Source organism: Trichoplusia ni, chromosome 4 (assembly GCF_003590095.1).
Source record: "Trichoplusia ni isolate ovarian cell line Hi5 chromosome 4, tn1, whole genome shotgun sequence".
Taxonomy (NCBI): domain Eukaryota; kingdom Metazoa; phylum Arthropoda; class Insecta; order Lepidoptera; family Noctuidae; genus Trichoplusia; species Trichoplusia ni.
Genome location: NC_039481.1, coordinates 4,546,587 through 4,567,564, shown reverse-complemented (window position 1 = coordinate 4,567,564; position 20,978 = coordinate 4,546,587). Strand labels below are relative to the sequence as shown.

The 20,978-nt window shown below is 38.9% G+C and overlaps 1 protein-coding gene across 8 annotated transcripts in view; it reads right to left on the bottom strand.

Moving 5' to 3' along the window:
* The window catches only part of LOC113492627 (serine/threonine-protein kinase Doa), a 48,479-nt gene that overhangs the window by 3,697 nt on the left and 23,804 nt on the right, over positions 1 to 20,978 (bottom strand). For 4 of the 8 annotated variants that reach the window (XM_026870190.1, XM_026870191.1, XM_026870188.1 and 1 more), the window contains 5 exons: positions 11,952 to 12,078; positions 2,129 to 2,210; positions 1,516 to 1,582; positions 1,087 to 1,200; positions 661 to 751 (listed from right to left, as the gene is read on the bottom strand). In XM_026870190.1, the coding sequence (XP_026725991.1) occupies positions 661 to 751; positions 1,087 to 1,200; positions 1,516 to 1,582; positions 2,129 to 2,210; positions 11,952 to 12,078 (481 nt within the window). Of the gene's footprint in view, positions 1 to 660; positions 752 to 1,086; positions 1,201 to 1,515; positions 1,583 to 2,128; positions 2,211 to 3,159; positions 6,846 to 9,615; positions 11,932 to 11,951; positions 12,079 to 12,212; positions 12,324 to 20,978 lie in introns of those variants that run through there. The other 4 variants (XM_026870185.1, XM_026870186.1, XM_026870192.1 and 1 more) reach the window with 3 other exon arrangements.

Sequence of the window (20,978 nt, the reverse complement as noted above, 5' to 3'; positions counted from 1 at the left end):
ATATTTAATAAGTCTAAATGTGTTGTGAGCACATTTACATGAGTAAAAAACTACTTTTCGTTATTTCTTCACAGTAGTCAGTACATGACTCATGAAGACCAGGATAAGTTGCGTTAAAAAGAAACTGACAAGGAAGCCAGTATTTGTGTAAACATTGTTACATCATCAAACATTATGAACATTGTTTAAGTATATTCGTGTATGCGGAAATCAAAATGTTGCTTACGCATTTCAATACAACTATGAAACGCAAATCGTTTATTATTTGTAGCTCTGATTCAGGGTCTATAATCGCTTTTTAGAAGTGGCTTAATTACTTAGAAATAATTTTGTAAAAACAACTATATATAAAACATGTGCAAGTTCATTAAAATAAATTCTCTTATAGATAAGTAAGACGAATGAAGTGTAATTAATGTTTTTTATACCATAATAGTATATCTTAAACAATAATTGTCGTCATAGATTTTGATATCAATGTCAAATGAAAATTACCTATTAAACTCATAAAGAGTTACTAAGCCTCAATTTATTTAGATTGGGGCAATGTTAAAGCCTGCATGTCGGAAACCCATTATTGTGCGGTTCGTTATTTATCATTGCGATGACGCATACTGTAACTGCACATTAACATGCAAAATAAGATAACTCGACACTTACCAGGAAGTCAAATACACTCTGGCCGAGCATTTCAAATGCGATGCACATGTGCCCGTGGTATTCGAACCAGTCCAACATCTTAACACACAAGCTGGAAAAGAAAGAAACCACTCTATTAATATGTCTTAAAACTTTAAAAATGGAAACTATGTAAATTATTCGGTGAAAAGTAATCTTGCTCTTCATGTAATGAATTACATAGAATCAAATAATGTGTAGGGGTATCACGGGTGGTATTTTTGTGTATAAGAGTTGACATCGGGTTCTTCGCTGGCAGGCGGCCAGCTAGGAGCAATAACGTCGCATATAAACGTGCAAGGTCAAATATTGCTACATTCGCCGGCGTCGGCGTCGGCCACACCAGCCTCGACTATCAACATATGACGCTGCACACAATAATAACATACAATTTATTCAAACACTTACTTTTTACAATCAGGGTCGACTTCAGCTAACTTTTCTAAAACATTTATCTCGAGTTTAGCAGCCTCTCTGTATTTCTCAACATTCTTGATAATCTTCAGTGCCATTCTGTGCTCTCTGGAATTTATAATAAGAAATTACACTTTATTTTTGAACGAAAACGCTTTGATTTCTGGCAATAAGTGAAAATGTGTTTAAATAAGTATAAATAGGAATGAATTAGGGCTGTTCTGCCAAACAATTGTCTGAGCTATATTTCAGAGTGACACTACAATACCTACTTTTTTAGAACGCTATGCTAAGCAGTATTTATTTATTGATCAAATATATTACCATTTTGTTATAAACTCAATAGTGATGTTCCCATTTGCATGTTTCCTAAATCTTACATTAAAAAGGTTTCTTCAAAATCCTAAATCCTGAGATACTTACAATTCTAAATCCTTCACTTCGACCACCTTGCCGAAGGTACCCTCACCAAGCGTGTCGATGATTTTGTCTGCAATGAAACCAAGGCAGCATATTTAGTCAAATGTATAATGTACAAAGTCATGAAGGAATCGGTATTGATAATCTGTTCACTGTGAACTGTACTTACTTTATTGTAAGGCAGATTTTAAAGTACTGTCAGAGTATGATAGTAACAGATTACAATAGTAACAGATAATCAATGGCTAAGGCTCCAACATGACTTTGATTGAAATCCATTAGTATGGATTCTTTAGTAGTTACTGTTTTTATCAAAATTAAAAAAAAATACAATTTCAAAAGCGGATTATTTAAGTTTCAAATCTTCAAAACGCGAATCACTGGACTTGGCGGAGGTTAAATTTTAAGAAATCTCGTGTTTCTTATAAAATTTTTGGCCATCTGTCGTGTAATAGTGTGATGAATGTGTATCTGGAGTTTGATCATGTGAAAGTGTCATAGTATATATTTTGTGTGTATTGGATTTTTGTAACGGGTTGATATTGTTTTTGTATTGATATTGTATTTGTGTATAAGTGTAAATACAGTTGGTTAAGTTATGGGTGTGGACACGAACATCTCGCTCCCATGACATATCCGGGCCAGTAGACCAGATGTCCGTCCTTGTCGTCCTTGACGGAGGAGCGTGCCCGGGAGCTCTGCAAGCGCCAGCGCCGCGCCGCCGCCGTCCGAGCCGCGTCCGCGAGCCGCCGCACACGCCGGCGCCGCCAGACGACACGCCACACGCCAGCACATGCACGGAGAGCGCGCCACGCGATCCGCACGACCCGAGTAGTGTTGTACCCAACAATCAGACAATGGAACGGTTGCCCGTCAGACAAGCGACAATTGGTATGGTGTGTCGGAGGTACATGCTGTTAGAGGGCGGACGGGTGGGCGCTGCGGAGCCAGCCGGCGGGCGACCGAGACGAGCGCAGCGCTCGGCCGCCCGCTCGCGCCGCGCTGCCGGGACCGGGACGGGACGCAACGGGGATGGGATCAGGACACACCACTCACATTCCGATCGCTTACACTATTAGCTTGCACACAGGTCTTTTAGGATAAGTGTCCACCCGAACCTCTCTTAAAAATAATAGGGTTACTAACTTTACGACAAGCAAAATTATCAAATCTTCGTTTAAATTTTGAACTCGAAAACATTTTAACACACAAGAGAGACATATGAGCTTTAAATCCACGCACAAAAAAAGTTAAAACATGCACTATGACTGTACTCATAATAGTTTTTATTTTTAATTAAGTTAACTGTCAACGCATCGTTAGTTTGCTAAACTATGCAATAAATGATTTTATATTAAATAGGTACCCTCTTTTTTATTTTATTGCTATACCGTAATTTAAATATTATGGTGAGAAATACATGCTATTTGCACGGTGTTATCGCGAATATTGTGAGTCAGGTAGTAGTATCACCTTGTCCTGTCGTAAATTGAGCATCTTGTTGTTATCATACTTGCTACTAACAAATATAACAACGGCAACAATGCATACGCTAGCACAATATTTAATAGTGAATATTGGAATATCACGGACCAGGTATATGTTAGCGGCACACAGTGCGTAGGCGGATGGTTAGCTTGTGCTTACAGGCGGCGTGGCCGCGTGCCGTGTCAGGTGCCGCGGTCGCTGGGGCCGCTGCCGGCTACGCAGCTCGGGAGGAAGCACCACTAAGTCGCCCACACCCAGAGGCTCCACTTTTTTTGTGGCTATAGCATCGTTCGTGGCTTCTTTGATGTCTTTGTCACCGATACGACCGTACACTTCATCCAGGTGAGCATATTTCATTATAAGACCCTGGATTTCTTTCCGCCTTGTTTCCCGATCGCTGAGAATACGATCGCCGACCGGAGTTTTGTCCTCGTCTTCGTCACTTGATGGAAAATATATTTGTTTCTGTCCGACTTCCCTTGAAGGTGAGCCGGCTGGAGTTTTAGTGGCTTTTGATTTAATATTCACATCTTTGTTATTCTGTTGAAGTGGAGATACTAAATCACGAGCTGCCGGATGGATGTTTATATCGACTGGACGTAATGATAGTTTCCCTACTTTTCGATCATTGTTTTCACTTTTCTCAGCCCTCAAAGATCTCCTCTGATGCCTTCGATATACACTATCTCTGTCCTTCCCATAGTAAGGTCGGTCTTTCAACGGAATATCAAATCCGTTTTTGTATTCATCTTTTTTTTTGTGCCCAGACGACAAGCGTCTGTCTGCCGTGTTTCGAAATGGTGTCTTGTCTCTGGTTTTCTCTCGAGAGTAATTGTTTCGTTTAAAGGAGTTTTCACCAAATACGGCTGTCGTTAAACTTCTCATAAGTCCTCGAGACAGAGATTGCTCAGGTTCTAAAGTTTTGTCACGATCCTCTTTTTCTATTCTTGCTTTTTCTTTCTTCTGTATCGCTATCCTATCCAAGACTGAGGAATATTTATCTTCCAACCGACTACGAGTACTACCTAATAAAATGCTATCAATATTATTATTTGGTTCTTTAAGGGGATATCGTTTAGTAAATGGTGATGATTTACTGTCTTTTAGGTGAGCTCTCCGAAATGAGTCACTGCGCCCAAGAGCACTAATAGCGGAGGTAGAATGTAAAGGTGATGTATCGATGCGAGTCTTTGCGGAGCCCAGGTAACTCGAGTACATACGGTCATCGTTCAACTTCCGCGCTGCCGGGCCGGATGTTAAGGATGTGTATGCTGTGATATTACTATTATTCTCGAATCTTCGCGCATTTGCTAACGCGGTATTTTTACTTGAAATGAGTTTGTCGTCAAATCGCGACCGTACCGGAGCAGAGAGCTTATTTTCGCTAACAATTTCAGTCTTCTCGGAGGGCCCTCGCCGGGTAAGCCGATTTATGAAGCTGGAGTAGCCATCTGATAATAGTTGTGTGACGCTCGTGGTGGACGATCTGTTATAGCGCTGACGTCGCGGGCTCGTCGTGCCGTTAGCAGCGGTGCTTAAACTAGCCATACTTTATGTTTTGTCTTAGGTTTTAAAAGTTTAATAACAAACACTTTAGCCAGGATAAATCACATAATACTCCGGAAACGTCATATTTACACATTTAAATCGGTCGATCTAAATACTGAGATCTCCACGAATTTTCTAGTTTACGCGGCGTTTGCTTCGCCACCGGACATGAGACTGGTTCTATCTCGAGATCGAGAGCGTACCTAAGCGCGAACGAATTTCAGAAAGATCACTAGCGCAACCGAGTGCGGCCGCCGGTGCCAAGTAATCGTCGTGCACTAAAAATATCGGCAACCCGTGGGAGCGCCCTCCCGCGCACTCTGAGGTGCCCCGTCGCAAACACATTTCTTCACATTACACGGTACTACGTATTTTTCTTTTTATAATTGAATATAGCTATGTGAACTAGACAGGCTAATTATTGCTGACCAATTAGCAAGCTTGTAGCCAAGGGTCAGTGACATTGGTCTATCTTTTATAATTTTTTGAGGTTAGTCAACACATTTCTTTTTTAGAGTGAATTCAATAATAAAATGTATTCATTATGACAGTTAAAAGGAATAAATTATTTCTTAAACTGTAGTTTAGACTATGAAATTTGAGCAACAAATTTAACAATGTGTTCACGAACGTCATCTCGAGCTAAATACGCGTCAATGTAAACATGCTAAGTAATACTTATTAAATTTCGCACGATTGTTTTTGTAATAGAGCTTCATTTTGACATCGTTAAAGAAGCACACCTTTCTCTGAACTGTGAGCAGCAGAGCCAAGTCCGATCTGTTAATAAGTGGTGGGTAATTAGGTCAGTGGAGCGCATGCGAGCACTGAACAATGCCGACAGTGCCCGCGACCGACACGGACGAGTCTTAGTAATGTGTGCGCACACGCGCCTAGCACGCAATCGTACTATCTTCACACGCATTATCCCGTAGTCAGGTCTATCACTGTAAACACCGTCATCAAATAAGCATATTAAATAACTACAGCATGTGTTATCTGTGTTGAGAACGATCATTGGGACGGATGCGGGTACAACTGCCGCGACGAGATGAATGATAAAGTGACACGCACGACCGACCTACGTGTTGTCTAACGCTTATCATTATCATTACACATTTAACTGCCTTGATTCGCGATCTGTTTTATTATTAGGAAACCTTAATTTATTCCTATATTTCGTCATGTTTGTTTTGACTCGAAACAAAAAGCGTAGATCAGACCTTCAGATCAGGCTTTCAATTAGGCACTTCAATTCATGTTATAATTGGTAGTTTTACAGTCGTCACAATACTGTTTACTGAGAGTTTTGAATGCAACGGAAGAAACAAAAATACCTTGCATTCTCAACGTAATATCGCGCAGTTATCCGTTGCCAAAGCATATTCGTGTATGTTAACAACTCCATGGTAGTTTCCTACTTTCACTTGGCTGGTAAATATTTTTCATCACCAGAATAGTAGACGTTATTTGCAAACTACCGTGTTGTATACAATTAACTACTGATAAATATCAAACTATTGTTTACATACGTACGATGTTTACTTTTTATGTGTGCAGAGACAGTCATGCATGTATTTCCCAACAATATATTTGCATTCTTTATGGTACAGAGTCAACATACCTGTGGGTACCCATAGTTATTTAACAAGACAGGGTAGTTAAAGTTAACGAATTTGTCCACAGCTGTTAAAAAACAGTTAGTTTTCATTTGGTTAATGGTCAAAAAGGTGGTAAGCATAATCAAAAACACTGTTGTAAATCGTTCATTAAGGATATCGTAATATTGACACATGGTGAGCATAACATGAGAGTTATTAGTTAACATTTCACTCTGTCACACCGCACCGCCAGCGAGAGACTGAATAACAATTGAACTGTTAAACAGCTGTTTGGGACCGACTGTTACAAAGGGGTGCAGGTAAGAACCCCTACATGGGAATACCTCGTCTGTAACGGCTGTATACACACAAATAAATAGTTGAGTGTGACGCAAGAAGCTTAATGAGAATTGTTATTCGGTGATTTCAATGATGTTTGTGTATATAAAAAAACAGTTCATTAACCTATACTATGATAGCACATTCACAGCAAATAAGAGTAACACCTGCCCAAAGAAATAAGCTTGTCGATCATATTTGGACAAACAAAGAAATTAATATTTTTTGTCTACATTATTTTAGTTATCATGTGAATGACCGCTATCATGTGAAGAAAATATCATCCTAATAACTAATTTTAGTGGTTCCTATGTTTATTTACTATGTTAAGGTATGATAACATTTTAACTTATGTGAACTGACCTTGCCCGCTATTCGGCTACAAGCACCGTCTACATCGAAAAGAATCTCAGCAACTACAGACAGTAATTTTGATACATCATGCCACTTGCAACCATGCTCCTTTAAAAACTTTTTATAGAGCTCATAGAATGAGCTTAACCGCATAGGTAACCGGGCTCGTTCTTGTTTTATTGACAATTCTGCCATTGTACACTTCACTGCACCGCACTTCACTGTGAATGTGTTTGCACCGAATAGTTTAGGACACAAACCGCCAGCGCCGTGGGGCGGGTGGCCAGCCGGCCGGTTGTTACACAACTGTATAATGTCAAGCGATACCGCTGGACGTCTCCACTTTAATATGCGACCGATATCAATACAGCAATAGAAAAATGATAATTTAGACGTGTTAATAGTAGGAAAAAAATCTAGTACAATAATTGCTATGTGTACTTCGCTCAGAGACTGATTTCATACTGCGTCCACTGTTTCATGGCATTTAATTAAAGACGGCATGCACAAATGGTACAAACCATTTAAAGCTTTTAGTATCGGTTTAAACAGGATTGATCCGCGTCTCACTCGTTAACATTGTTGCCATTCCGTTACCAACAAAGCGTATGGAATTTTGGTATGGGTATGGCATTAAGGTACTTTAAATAAGATTAAAAAGAAATGAATGCTTAGGTTTTTGTTTAACAATATCTACTTTATACGTCTAAAAAGTCAACGACCTCGTCTTCTTAAGTGCATCGTATACAACACATTATGTGATTAATAAGTTGATAACATCCCAAAACAAAATTATCTTATCTTGATATGAATTTATTTTATAGCAGTATTTGTGTTGATTCAAAACTAAAAATAAGAATACGGTGACTTATTACAATGACTGAAATTCTAGTCTCAAGGACAGATACCATTATATGCACCAAGATAGGTTTAAAACTAAACGGATCTGAGATTCACTAGAATAAATTTTGTAAAAGTAGAAATTTTTACTCAAGGCAAAACAAATTTAAAGGATATTAGAAACGTATGATAAAGGAATTTGGCGGAGTAGAACCGCGCACTTGATTTCTTCGAGCGTGTTTGTAACCAGAGTGATATCCGCAAGGTCGGCCGGAAGGAATTGGGCATTACTGAATAGATAGGTCGGCTGAACAACAGGCGTACCACATTTATCAGACTGCTGCAGCGAACACGCTAAGATATACGATAACATACTTTACCTATAAACTTAACCCCTGGCAACTGACTTGGTTGTGAATAATATATGAAATTAAGATTAATTAAAAAAAAAATGAATTAAATTAAAATTTTAGAATCTACTTGAATAAAATTAATAGAAAATGATATCCAACGCTGTATATATGTGTTCCTATAATTTTCTGTTAAAAATAATAATTAGATACACCTTATTTTAAATTCGCCACTACAGCTGCAACAGTACATACAATATCTCTCGTGCCATTTATCCATACATTTTTTTTATTCTATATAGGGTAAAAAACAGAAAGTCAGCCGAACATTAGGATATTCTTAATGGAAAACTAACTCAATAACAGACGTGAAAAACAATGACAAATGAAAGTTTGTTATGCAATGTGTTGTGATAGGATGTTACTACATGCTTATCATTTGCGCACAGCTCGAAGGGTAAAAACAATTATGTTATCCATATAGAATTTTCCACACACGTCAATATCAACACAGGCCCAACTGGTGGTATATGGCTTCCTAGTATTAAAACCTCAACTGACTCGATCCGCCTTTAACGGGATATAATTTATTGTTTTGGTTTCTCAATTCAAAACAATTGAAGAGAGCGCTTCTTGATGAGTGTTTATTAATGTGTCGTATCTGTATGACTCGCAGCGATTCCTAGTAAGGCATACCCTTACTGGGACTTGAACATCTTAACCAACTACTTTTTGAACTTGTATCTAAAAAACACGGATTAAGCATATGTTTAAAAATGTTACAAGATAAAGCCGGTACCTGATTAGTCGTTCTTAATTTTCTAAAAACTATGAACCTAGTGATATCAGAGTTCAATGCACATTACCTAAATATATTTGAGTCGATAACATCTTGACACACAGACATTCCGATACAATTCCGTAAGAAGTAACGACGCGTAGGCGGCGTTAGTTCTCATTTCTATGGAGTGTTATCACAACAGTTATGCATGACGATGGTCTCTCCTAGGTGAAGGTGATCGTCGAGTTACTATTTTTGTGCGCATGCGTCGTCCATGAATTAAGCGCAAGAACAACGACTCTGGGCGCCATCTATACATTGCCATTGGATTCTCATAGTTTGTGCCAGCTGCTAATGCTATTTCAGTACATCACACATAGCATTGTTTATTGCAGACGGTATACCTTTAAATTCACTTTGATTTTGTGCTGAAATTATGTTTACACATGCATTTACAAAACAATAACTGAATGCCCCTAAATTACATACAAATTATGTGGTTATTTCAAACACTTAAGCCGCAACTTTATTAAATATGAGTATATGGTCCGTGCAATGCATTTAAAAATACTGAGGTAAATAGTGGCGGGAGATGGCTTCTAGAATTTTACAATGATATAGTTATTAGGATAGTGATAAATTAAATCCTTGACCTAATAATACGTGCTAAAATAGATGCACATTGCTCTCAATACACGCGCGCTGGCAGCGCGTGGCGCAGTTACTTTTTATGTTACATATAGCAGAAAGTGTAATATTGGTTCAACATTAGTTTTAGTACAGTAATGATTTGTTGGCTGACCTCTACTTCTTTGGACTGTTTTTCGGGTTTAAGCTGTGCGTTTTGAGCAGGATGCGATGGTGTGAAGGAGCACGAAGGTTGTTCTTCAACTGCGACCGTCACTGTAGCTTGTTGTACTTTTAAAGAAGGTTGTGAAGTGACCTTGAGACTCTTTGCTAAATCGTTAACTAAGTCTTCAGCGTTCTGAACTCGAATTTGTGGAGGATACACAACAGTTGATAGATTTCCACTGACAGGCGGTCTAGGAGCCAGCCAGGACGGAGGCACGGCGGGTGGAATAACAGACTTTGTTGTCATTTTTACTGTGTCGTTATTAAGTTTATTGCTGTCTATTGTGTCACTTACACAGGGGTCAGGATTTTGTAGATTTGTACTACTAGTTAAAGTTTCACTGGGTTTTGCACTATCTGTCTCGGTGACCATCTTATGAGTTTCATTATTTTTATTATTTTCTACACTCACAGTTTCATCTGCAGGATCTTTTTCAGAAACAATTTTGGTTACAGGAGGTAGTTCCGTTGGCGGTCGCTCATGAAGTGGAATGGATGGTAATTGGTTAAGAGGTAGATTAGAAGCAGTTGTAGTTGTAATTACAGCCGCATTTACAATATTTTGATTTTCTATTACTGTCACAGCATTACTAAGTTTAGGTAACTCTGAGTCAGATGTGAAAATGTCATCTCTACTTTGAGAAAAATCTGTACTATCATAACAAGAGAGTTCATCAAGACTTTGTACCAGATCAAGAGCAGATGCTTCGTGATAGTCGGTGGAACACGGTGATGTATCATCACTGGTATCGTCAGCCTCGTCAGGTCTCTGTGAACTTTTACTACTAGGAATAAAAGCTAAACTAGATGTCACATCGTTGGAAATATCAGCGTTAAATGATTCTTCACTACGTGTTGACGATTCTCTATTGGTAGATGAGTCAATAGCACTAACTTTTTCGTCTTCACTAACAACATTGCTCACTTTAACAGTTGACACTGGACCATCCAATGTTTGAACGTTTGATTTGTTGTTATTTTTATCACCTGTTTCATTAACACTATTCGGATTAATGTCTTCGGGGTTGTATTGGCTATCCACGTAATTTTCATTTTTTGTTTGTTCAACAACTGGTAGACTCATATATTGTGGTATCGCATAATCTAGATCTGTCAAAGGTGTATAATGTATACCATCTTCTCCTAAAGGTGCTTGAAAATGAGGAGAGTAATACTCAAAAGCAGCATTATCATTACAATAAACAGACCAAGGATCATTTGTTGGAATTAAAGGCACTCCGTCATAATATAAATCAGGATTTATTTCTCGATCTATTAGATACTCTGGTTTGTAGTCCCAAGCGGGAACAAATGAATCTTCGAAGGCTAAATAATTTTCCGGTAGCACTACCATACCCGGATTTATATGACTGGGATCTAGTGCGTACGAACCATCATAAAAGGGGTTGTTAAGCACAAGCGGGGGAGGCTGCATAGGTGTACATTCCATGGTCACTTCGGCAAATAATCCATATTTAGAGAGGTCTGGTTCAGATCGTCTATGGCGGATCATGCTGTAATCGATTTCATGTTCGACATTTGCAGCGTATATGTCCGAAACGTCAAAACTGTGAGTTCTTCGTAGATAAATATCTGGAGGTAACTGATATTCAATAGATTGATTCCTGTCAATTAAGTCGACGCGATCATCGTACATTCCTTCGTAGGTTGGCACACCCACATTGTTTATTTCATGTAAAGCATCCGCATCATTTGTTTGGCTGGTACTAACAGGCACAACCTGGAGCTCCTCATTGTTGAGTGCAGTATCACTTGGTAGGAGTAGCACGTGGGGAAGAGCGGGTGGTGGTCCGCAAAATAATAGGTTTTTGGGGGGTGGACGCGGCGGCTGGGCAGCCATGGCTCCGGCACTGGCCGCCCGCGGCCCGACGCGGCGGACTAGTATTTCGGTGCGGCAAAGACGCGCCGGGCGGCCGGCTCAGCTTTGCGACTGACTGAAGGCGTTCCGAGTGACGAAGGCGAACACAAATAGAACGGGCGCAAGCGCGAGGAGGTCGCCGTCTCTCGCGCACATCTTCACGGGCGAAGGCGCACGCGCACTCGCTAGCCAAACCCGTCCCGCGTGTTATCCCAAACAGGCACGCTGACGTTTTACGCTTTATTCTTGTTCCGCACTTTGCTTACGACATACAGTACAAGCGCTATCATAGAAACGAGGAAAGACAGGTTTCGAGTGGACACTTTCGATGGCGATTGTTGGACTTAACGAATCACACAATCTTTCGCACATCCTCATAAAGTTTTAAAAGAAACTGTAGGACTAACCTGTTCTGGAGGTGAACGCGTCGAAGACTCGTCGCGATGGTGTCTCCTACGCCTATGCGATGTAGGTGAACGCCGGTGATGTGACCGTTTTGAACGTTCATTTCTCCGCCGCCACGAATGCTCCGAGCTGTGAAATCATCGATCGGTAGGTTGTAGGGTTAGTGATTAGGACAAGTTATGGAAAGTTTGCAACGATCGCTTAGGTGAGGTTTTTGTGTGTGATGATAATGATAATAGCAAGTTTCCAGAAGTAGTACTAACGTAGGCGAGCGTTTCCCATGAGCAGAATGCGGGTCTATCAGCTGAGCGACATGATCAGCCGGGGGCAGGCAACAGACGCTAAGCAGGGCCCGCACGGCAACCCAGCGTCTATGCCCCGTGTCTTTTTCGGTGCCCTATTTCTACAGTCCTATTTTTTATTTGGTTTTAGTTTTCTTGGCGGAGGAATATGAGTCATTTGTAATTTAATAAAACCTATTTGAAAATCTTATCTAACAAAAACTTCGTAACCGCACTGACGATTACGTTTATACATGGCATAGTATAACTAAAATATTTTTACAATCAAGGTCACTTGAACAATAAATAATCACTTTTTAAGCAAGCGCTGCTAGCAACAAGCCGTTTGTACACAAATGATAACAGGAATAGTACAAGAACAATAACAAATAACGTTCTCAACAGCTGTAAGTTGTCAATTGAGTAGTGAGTAACGTCAACGAAGGCCCGGCGCGAGCTGCGGTCGCCGCCATACTGTTCGATCTGTCAGCTCACCCGCGAACAAGACACCCGCTGAAGTAAAGCGACGTACAATTAAGTGCTCGTTTCAAAACATTGCCGTCATAGCCTAACAAGCGAACAATCAAAACCTTAGCGTCATTGGCACAATGTCATCGTCGACGAGAAGTCACTAAACGACGAATGTTTTTGCACTTCAGCATTTATTGAAATATTTAATACTCCAATGGTTCTATTTATCAAGGACGTTGCCATAGCTCCAGTAAAATGTGACTCACCAACAAACACGTAAGCTTTTAGGATTTAAAATTAAGGTATCGATGATGGTTAAACTTGCACTTTTTTCTCCCATAGTGAATACTACCATTGTTTTACTTTGTTATGTAGGAATACTACGATTCCAAAAACACAAAAAGTTTTAGCATAAAGTTAAACCCATCACTAGAAGCACTAAACTGAAAATAGCAAGAATGCATAACAAAGGACGCAGCACCGCTAATAGAATTAAACGTTAGTGGGTAATTGGTTTACCTAGTGGCAGTATAGATAAATATGTATTTATAAACAGGAATAGGTAACGTAGGTAGGTACTACGTAATAAAATTAGATACAAATAAATAGGATACAAATAAGCAAATTTGAACTCAAAATTGGTTACCCATCATATTTACGACCGTAACTACATTGCTTTACCTCGATCTTCATTTTTATAGCGGCAAAAGGAATACATAATCTGCGCGAAATTTCAACAGTCTACCTATCGCGGTTCATTACAGCCTGGTGACGGACAGACGGACAGATAGCGGTGTACCATTAATAGGTATCAGTAGAGCATTTTGAGGCCGGAACCCCAAAAAAATGAGCAGGTTGATTATGAACATTTTGAAATACATGTGAAGCATATAGCTGAAAGATATTCATTATATCATAATGTGTATACCTACCGATCTAAGATATTTTCAAAACGTGAGTTAAGTGTTACGAACCTTATGACATTTCTTAAATATGTTTAACACATCAATATTTTAAGCACGGTAATTAAAGTAGTCAGTCTCTATGTGAAAATTGAACCATGATTTATTGAATTAAAACTAAAATGAAGTTATGTCCGTAGTTAGTCACCATTCTGCAGTTTATCTAATCTTCTAATATATAAAATTCACGTGTCACGATGTTAGTTACCGTACTCCTCCGAAACGGTTCGACCGATTTTTATGAAATTTTGTATACATATTGGGTAGGTCTGAGAATAGAACAACATCTATTTTTCATACCCCTATGTGATAAGGGTTGCTCACAATAAAATATTTTTTTATATTTCTTGGACGAAATTTTTTGATTTTATTTTTTTATAATGTGGCATTAAAAATATATACAAGTAGAAAACAAAATCGGCAAAACAACGTTTGCTGGGCAGCTAGGTAACATATATGCGAGAGTTGCGAATATAACAGCAATTGGTGACAAATGAAATCCTCGAAATGTTTTAAATTTTTCATCACTAGTTTATTTAAAGTCAATTTCTATCCTTTACAAAACAACGTTTTATGGATCCATTATAGGATCGCTAAGAAGTTTCGATTGAGGTTGTTTTATTTCGAAACAGATCTTGGTCTTGAAATTTGCTTTGAAGTAGAATTTTGTAGGTCTTGGACCGGTGAAAATTTCGTTTCTTTGGTGTTCCCAGCCAAAGTGCTATGTTATTTAATCTTCATCAATCATTAAAGTGCCATATGCCGCCAAAACCTGAACCGAAATGTTGAACAAATGAACTCCTCGTCTCATCATAAATCGGCAGGAAATAATTTTTTTATCTGCGTATCTCTCAAATCTGGTGAGCAAAAGATAGTAATTCAGTAACAATTTTTTGCATTGCGACTAAAAGCTTTTATCGGTTACTAGATTCGTATGTATTAAAACTCGTCGCGCCAATTCGAACAACGAAAAGCAGGTTTTCAATGTTTTACTTGTTAAACGATTAGTCTAGTGAAGGCCGGAGCGATGTCGTGCGCAGGCGTTGCTCATATGTCGAGCCTAATGTCACATTGTTTAACGCGATACGAGAAGTTGAACTTGAATACTTGATTATCCCTAGTCTGTGAATAGTTATATCATAACCGTTTCATGGCAGGTACTGTTCTTCGATCTCAACTAAATTATATTTATAATTTCTGTATTACTAGTTAACATTATAGAAAAAGTCTCGGCGAAACAAGTAACCATCTATGTTTAGTTCATGATTTAAAGTAAAACACAACGTGCGATAGACTTGTTTAAAAAGGCACTCGCTGTTAAGTATCTATGTTTAACAAAGCGACGCACGTCACGACTCCGTCGCGAATAACAAACACCGGAACATTCACTTTCGACCAACAACGACATAAAATTATAAATTCTATGTTCGAGCTTCGTGCATGTGTGAGAAAAGATTAAATTCAAAACCTGTATGTCCGTTCAAAAACTCTAAAGCCAGTGTGACCACTAATGCACGGTATGTGAAAATAAATGATTTAATTAATAAGTAACGTGTGAAACTACCAATTCTATAATTTATTTTAATTGGCAAATCTCCTTTTTAGGTCGGCCTTCCCTCTTTGCGGTGACCGGTAGTCGAGGACTCTTTAATTACAACCAAACGTAGTTAGTTAAAGGTGAAAGCAATGTTGGGAGCTAATTGCCATTCAGATAACGGCCAAAAACCTGCTTATTTTTACGTGGTGCTGACAGTTCAGTTAAGAAAATATAACTGAACTGTCAGCGAACAGGTAATAAGAGACAAAGTCTGAAGTAAGAAAGCTATTTCATATGATATGCACACATAATCATTATAAGTTTGAGACAAACAAGTTCAGCTTTGTAAATCCATAGGAGCACCTTTGGTGTCGCGAGAATGCGTCCAAGCAAAACAAAGTCACGGAATGATGTTCAAATAAATGCACTTAATGGAAAAGTGTCGAAGGGAAACATTAATTTGCAATGCGGTCAATGTTCAAGTAATAACGGTATTCTCACAACGGTTCTTTATATTTAGAAACACGAAACACGTGTATTGGATTGAATCATCACTCTGTTTACTGTTGAACTGGTAATTCCGCTCTCTTATGTTTCGTAATTTTACTTTCGTTTAAACAATCTGTCAATGTGTAGGAATTAATTGACTTATTGTTTTCAGTATGGACGTGTTTCGATTCACACTACAGGGAAATTAACACAAATGACAACACGTTCAAAGGTCGAAAAGACAACGAGCCACGCAAAATCGCAGCGAGAGTGAAACGCTTGTGGCACAATGACCATAATCGATCGACCGAACGGTGCACACTGCGGACTTGGTTACGAAATCGAAAGCCAGAGTCTGCATCGTGACACGAACAGTGCCCGGTCAAGGATCCCCTACATGACTAAAATGGCATATCAGAGTTATTGTTTTTAATCGTCCACTCCAAATTAAAGAGCCTTTTATAATTAACTGTTGAAATATTTTATTTAACATTCAGGACCAAGCATGGGTTAAACATCTTGTTAAGTTTATTAATCCGTGTTCTGGCAAAGGCATTCGGCGGGCCCGATGACAAGGCTGCGCCGGATGAGCGATTACTGTTAACTGTGTCAACATTGCAGCCGCGTCTAATCAACCGCCCGCACTGTTTTTTGGTTAGGTCAATGACAAGAACCGACAATATCCGTAACTTTCTAACTAGTATTTTACTTTTTGTTGATCACTTGTTGATGATCTCAAGATCTAGCAGACTTCTTTTACATTAAGCTTGAGTTTTAAGAACAAATCTGAATCTGTGACAAAAAAAATCGAAGCCTTTGCAAAGTTATTTATTGATATCATGATATGTATTAAACATTGAGAAAGTTATTCAGTGAACCAGTTAGTCGCAGCAATAGGCTCATTCCGAAGTGGCTCTGCTGGTGGTCTGGATGGCCTGTCTCCTCAGCATTTAAAGGATTTGACAGGTCCCAGCGCTGGTGAAGCCGGTGAGTCTCTTTTGAAAGAGCTTACTGCTCTGACTAACCTGATGCTAGAAGGCAAGGTCCATGAGGGCGTCATTGATACACTTTACGGTGCTAATCTTTGTGCTCTTCGCAAAAAAGACGGAGGCATTCGCCCGATTGCAGTGGGATCAACTTATAGACGTACGGCAGCTAAAATTTGCTGTAAATTTTACAGTAAATTTTTATCGGCAAAATTCCAGCCCCTTCAGTTAGGTTTTGGTTCGAAAGGTGGTTGTGAAGCTGCCGTACTTGCACTTTCAACATTTTTGGCCTACCGGAAAAATGAGGTTGTCCTTAAGGTTGATATAAAAAATGCCTTTAACTCTGTCAATAGAGATACCTTGTTGGCAGAAGTCAAAAATGAAACCCCTAAAATTTTTAGTTTTATTTGGCAGTGCTACAGAACCCCTTCTAAATTAGTGTATAAAGATAATCTTTTGAACTCTTCCGTCGGTTGCCAACAAGGAGATCCTCTCGGTCCAGTCATTTTTAGTTTAGCAATACACCCAATCATCAGGAAACTTAAATCTAAATTAAATGTATGGTATCTAGATGACGGAACCTTAGGAGGCGATATTAACACAATCACAGAAGATTTCACTACTTTAAAAAATGAACTTCATTCCATTGGCCTTGATTTAAACACAAATAAATGTGAAATTTTCATCCCGAACAATCAGCCATTAATTCAAAATCAACCATTATTACAAAAATTCTTTTCATTAGCCCCAGATATAAAAATTGTAGACCAATATTCACTTCGCCTTCTAGGGTCCCCAATATTAGAAGAATCCTTTAGTAAATTTATAGATGATAAAATTCAAAATTTTCAATCTATTTCGGATAGACTTTTTAAAATCTCTCTGCATTCGGCCTTAACTTTGATTCGGTTTTGTTGTTTTGGTCCAAAATTTATATACTTCCTCCGGTCTTCAAATTTATGGATGCATTTACCCCTTTTGGAAAAAGTAGACCAAATTATACGGTCCACCTTAACGTCTATTCTCAATGTGACTTTGGACGACCGAGCGTGGTCCCAAGCCACATTGCCGATTCGTTTTGGTGGACTAGGTATCCGTAAAGTTACCAGCTTGAGTTTGCCAGCGTTTCTGTCTTCGGTCCATAGCACTGAAAAATTGACAAGAGAAATTTTAGAATTTTCTCTGGTTGATTTTCAGATCCTATGCATGTCCGAGGCAGTAAATAGTTGGAAAATGTCCTGCCCGGGCACGGATCTTCCCGCACAACTTTCTTCTCAGAGGCAATGGGATGAGCCGCTTTGCAGTTTGATACGGAATGAATTAGTTGAAACGTCACTCAATACTGCAGAGCGTGCTCGTCTCTTGGCTCTGGGAGAATGGGAATCGGGCCTCTGGTTACAGGCATTACCTTCAGCCAACATAGGTACGATGTTGGATAACAATACTCTCCGGCTCGCCATTGGTTTGCGTTTGGGTGTACAATGTGTCGCATCTCATCTTTGCCAATGCGGTGAAAGAGTCGATTGCCTTGGTCATCATGGCCTGTCCTGCGGCAGGAGCGCGGGGCGTATACCGCGTCATGCAAATATTAATGACATCATTCGTCGTGCTCTTGTCACTGCTGGTGTACCTGCCGTTTTAGAACCCAATGGTTTGGTACGCAACGATGGTAAGAGACCTGACGGAATGTCATTGCTGCCTTGGAAATTGGGTCGGCCTTTGGTGTGGGACGCGACATGCGTCGACACCCTCGCGCCATCCCATGTTCTAAGTTCAGCGGTCTCGCCGGGCGCTGCTGCTGGAGCCGCGGAAGCCCTAAAACGGCGGAAATATAATAACCTTGTTGGTAATTATATTTTTGAGCCGTTTGGGGTCGAAACGTTCGGGACATGGGGACCAGGTGCACGAGTTCTTTATAAAGAACTCGCAAAGCGTTTGGTCGACTCTACACGTGATCAGAAGGCTGGTCTATATTTTGCCCAAAGAATTAGCATTGCCATACAACGTGGCAATGCAGCCAGCCTTCTGGGCACGTTTCCCGACTTTGGCAGGGATGAGGATATCTTTTTTGACGCTTTGTAAATAATGCATATTTTTCTTTTTATATTATATAGCTTTCAAAATGTAAATATTAGTTTAGTTTAGTTCTTAGAAAGTTATCAGTGTAAAATATTGTGCTTAAATTAACCTATGTAGGTGTTATACTCTTTACTAAATTGGAATACCAACATAGGTCTTGGCCTTGTTGCGTAAACAAAAACCATTAACCTTAATTAGATCGCTGAACAGACGATAAAAGAAAGTTACCACGTCATGTGAATGGATAACTTTTAGACAATTCATTCTAATATATTAGATTAGGACTCCATTCTTTTTTTTTACATATCACATGACGTTCATTATCGAGCTAGCATAGTTAGGCATATGCAAATTAATCAACATCTTTTACTCCAATACTGAGCACGTTTCAAGAGTAAACTTTAAACATTTTCGTCAAGATACCCACAAAATAGATTCCTGGAAAAATCCTACTGGTGTGGATATTTTGAAATCAGTGCTCTGAATTCTGTTCGACGACGTACCTAATGAACGTGTATTGTCAGAGACACACCATCGAACTTAGCTATAATACATCATATTCCATAACCGTAGGGAGGAAGGAACTAAAACAATCACTTTAAATTACGTCATAACGCCTACCAAGTTGACAAATCCTTTGCGAGCGCACAAACCAGGACAGGACCTTGAAACATTCACTATGAATGCTATCAAGACGAATCTTGAAGCTATGGCAATATGCTGGGCGCCCACGAATTTGTTTAATGCGTACTTTTATGATTGGATAATACATAAACGTAGCTTTCGTTTATTACTCTGATCACGTGCTATGATAGTTGAAACTTGACATTGAAGGGATCACCTGGTAATTTAAAAATAATATAAAGGAATATTACTAGCCAAGAAATGTATACCAGATGATACCTATTGAAATCGTTGTTTATAAAAATCACGCTGTTTAAACACAAAAAAAAAAGATATTTTATTTCAAAAATAGCGGCGTTTTATGCTTTTTTGTAATTAATGAGTAAAAAACTGTTAAACTCGTGTCAGGACACGTGAACTGATCGAAAATTTGTAAGACGAAAACTTCTTAAGCACAATACTGCTTCGATAGCGCAATAAATAAGTATTGTATTCTACCACATAAATAATAGTAATTTAATAGTGATAAATAAACTACCGTTTGAACGACCAAAAAATAAAATATTAAATAGAAAATGAAGAAAATTTCACCTCTTTCCAAGCAACATTGTCAAGAATTTAAATTAATACCTACCGAGGCGTTTTAATTTGTACGTGAGTGACGTTTTTAATTCAATATCTTTATAAAATAGTAGTGTTACTTTTGCATCACGAATACCTCCTCTAAGGCGTTGGCGCTGAAGCTACGGAACATACAAATGCACAAATAATTTTCAATAGAATAACGAAAGTGAAAGACGTGGTATTTGACTTGAAAACAATCGTTACTCTTCTACGTTGACGTAGCCGAAAAGAGGCCAACGTTATTAAGGCGGAGGACTATAAAAAAAAGGAAGTAAATATTTATGTCCGAATTGTTTTCTATATTGTCAATTAATGGTAAAATATTCTTAATGAGCAAATAGATTAGGCAATCGAACAACGCGAATACAGCTTAAATGAGGTGAGTCATGGAAGTTGTGCAATAATTTTGCACAACCAGTCTCCGAGCCCTCAACAGTTTTCATTCTACATAACATTTCAAACCTGTTAAACTAAAAAAACTCGTTAGCTATGATTATTTTTTGTGCCATGTTAGGAGGTCAGGGTCAGAAAAACTTTAATAAAAACAATTACTTACTTTGTCTTTGAAACAGTTAGCGAATACTCGGCAAATTTTACAGTAACGGTAACGGTACAAGCATAATGTCTCGGTCATGCCGTTAAGTTGTAATACAATTTCAACTAAGCGAAAATTTTAAAACTGAAAGCTACATTATGAAATTTTAATGTTACAGTGTGAAAACTCAAACTGCATGAAGGCTTTAAAATATGTGGTGGTATTAAGTTCTGTTAGAACGCATTGGTTACAAATCAAATCTACTGGCTATATACTCAAGATTAAATCTAACCATACTGTTGACAAATATAAAATGTAAAAGCCTGCTCCCGCCGCACTCGAACCGGACTAGTGGCAAGTCGATGCACTCGGTTGCCGACAGCTCGCTAGCTTTTTTTCCTATTTATGAGCGCATGAGATAATCTGTTTCCAACGTTTTAG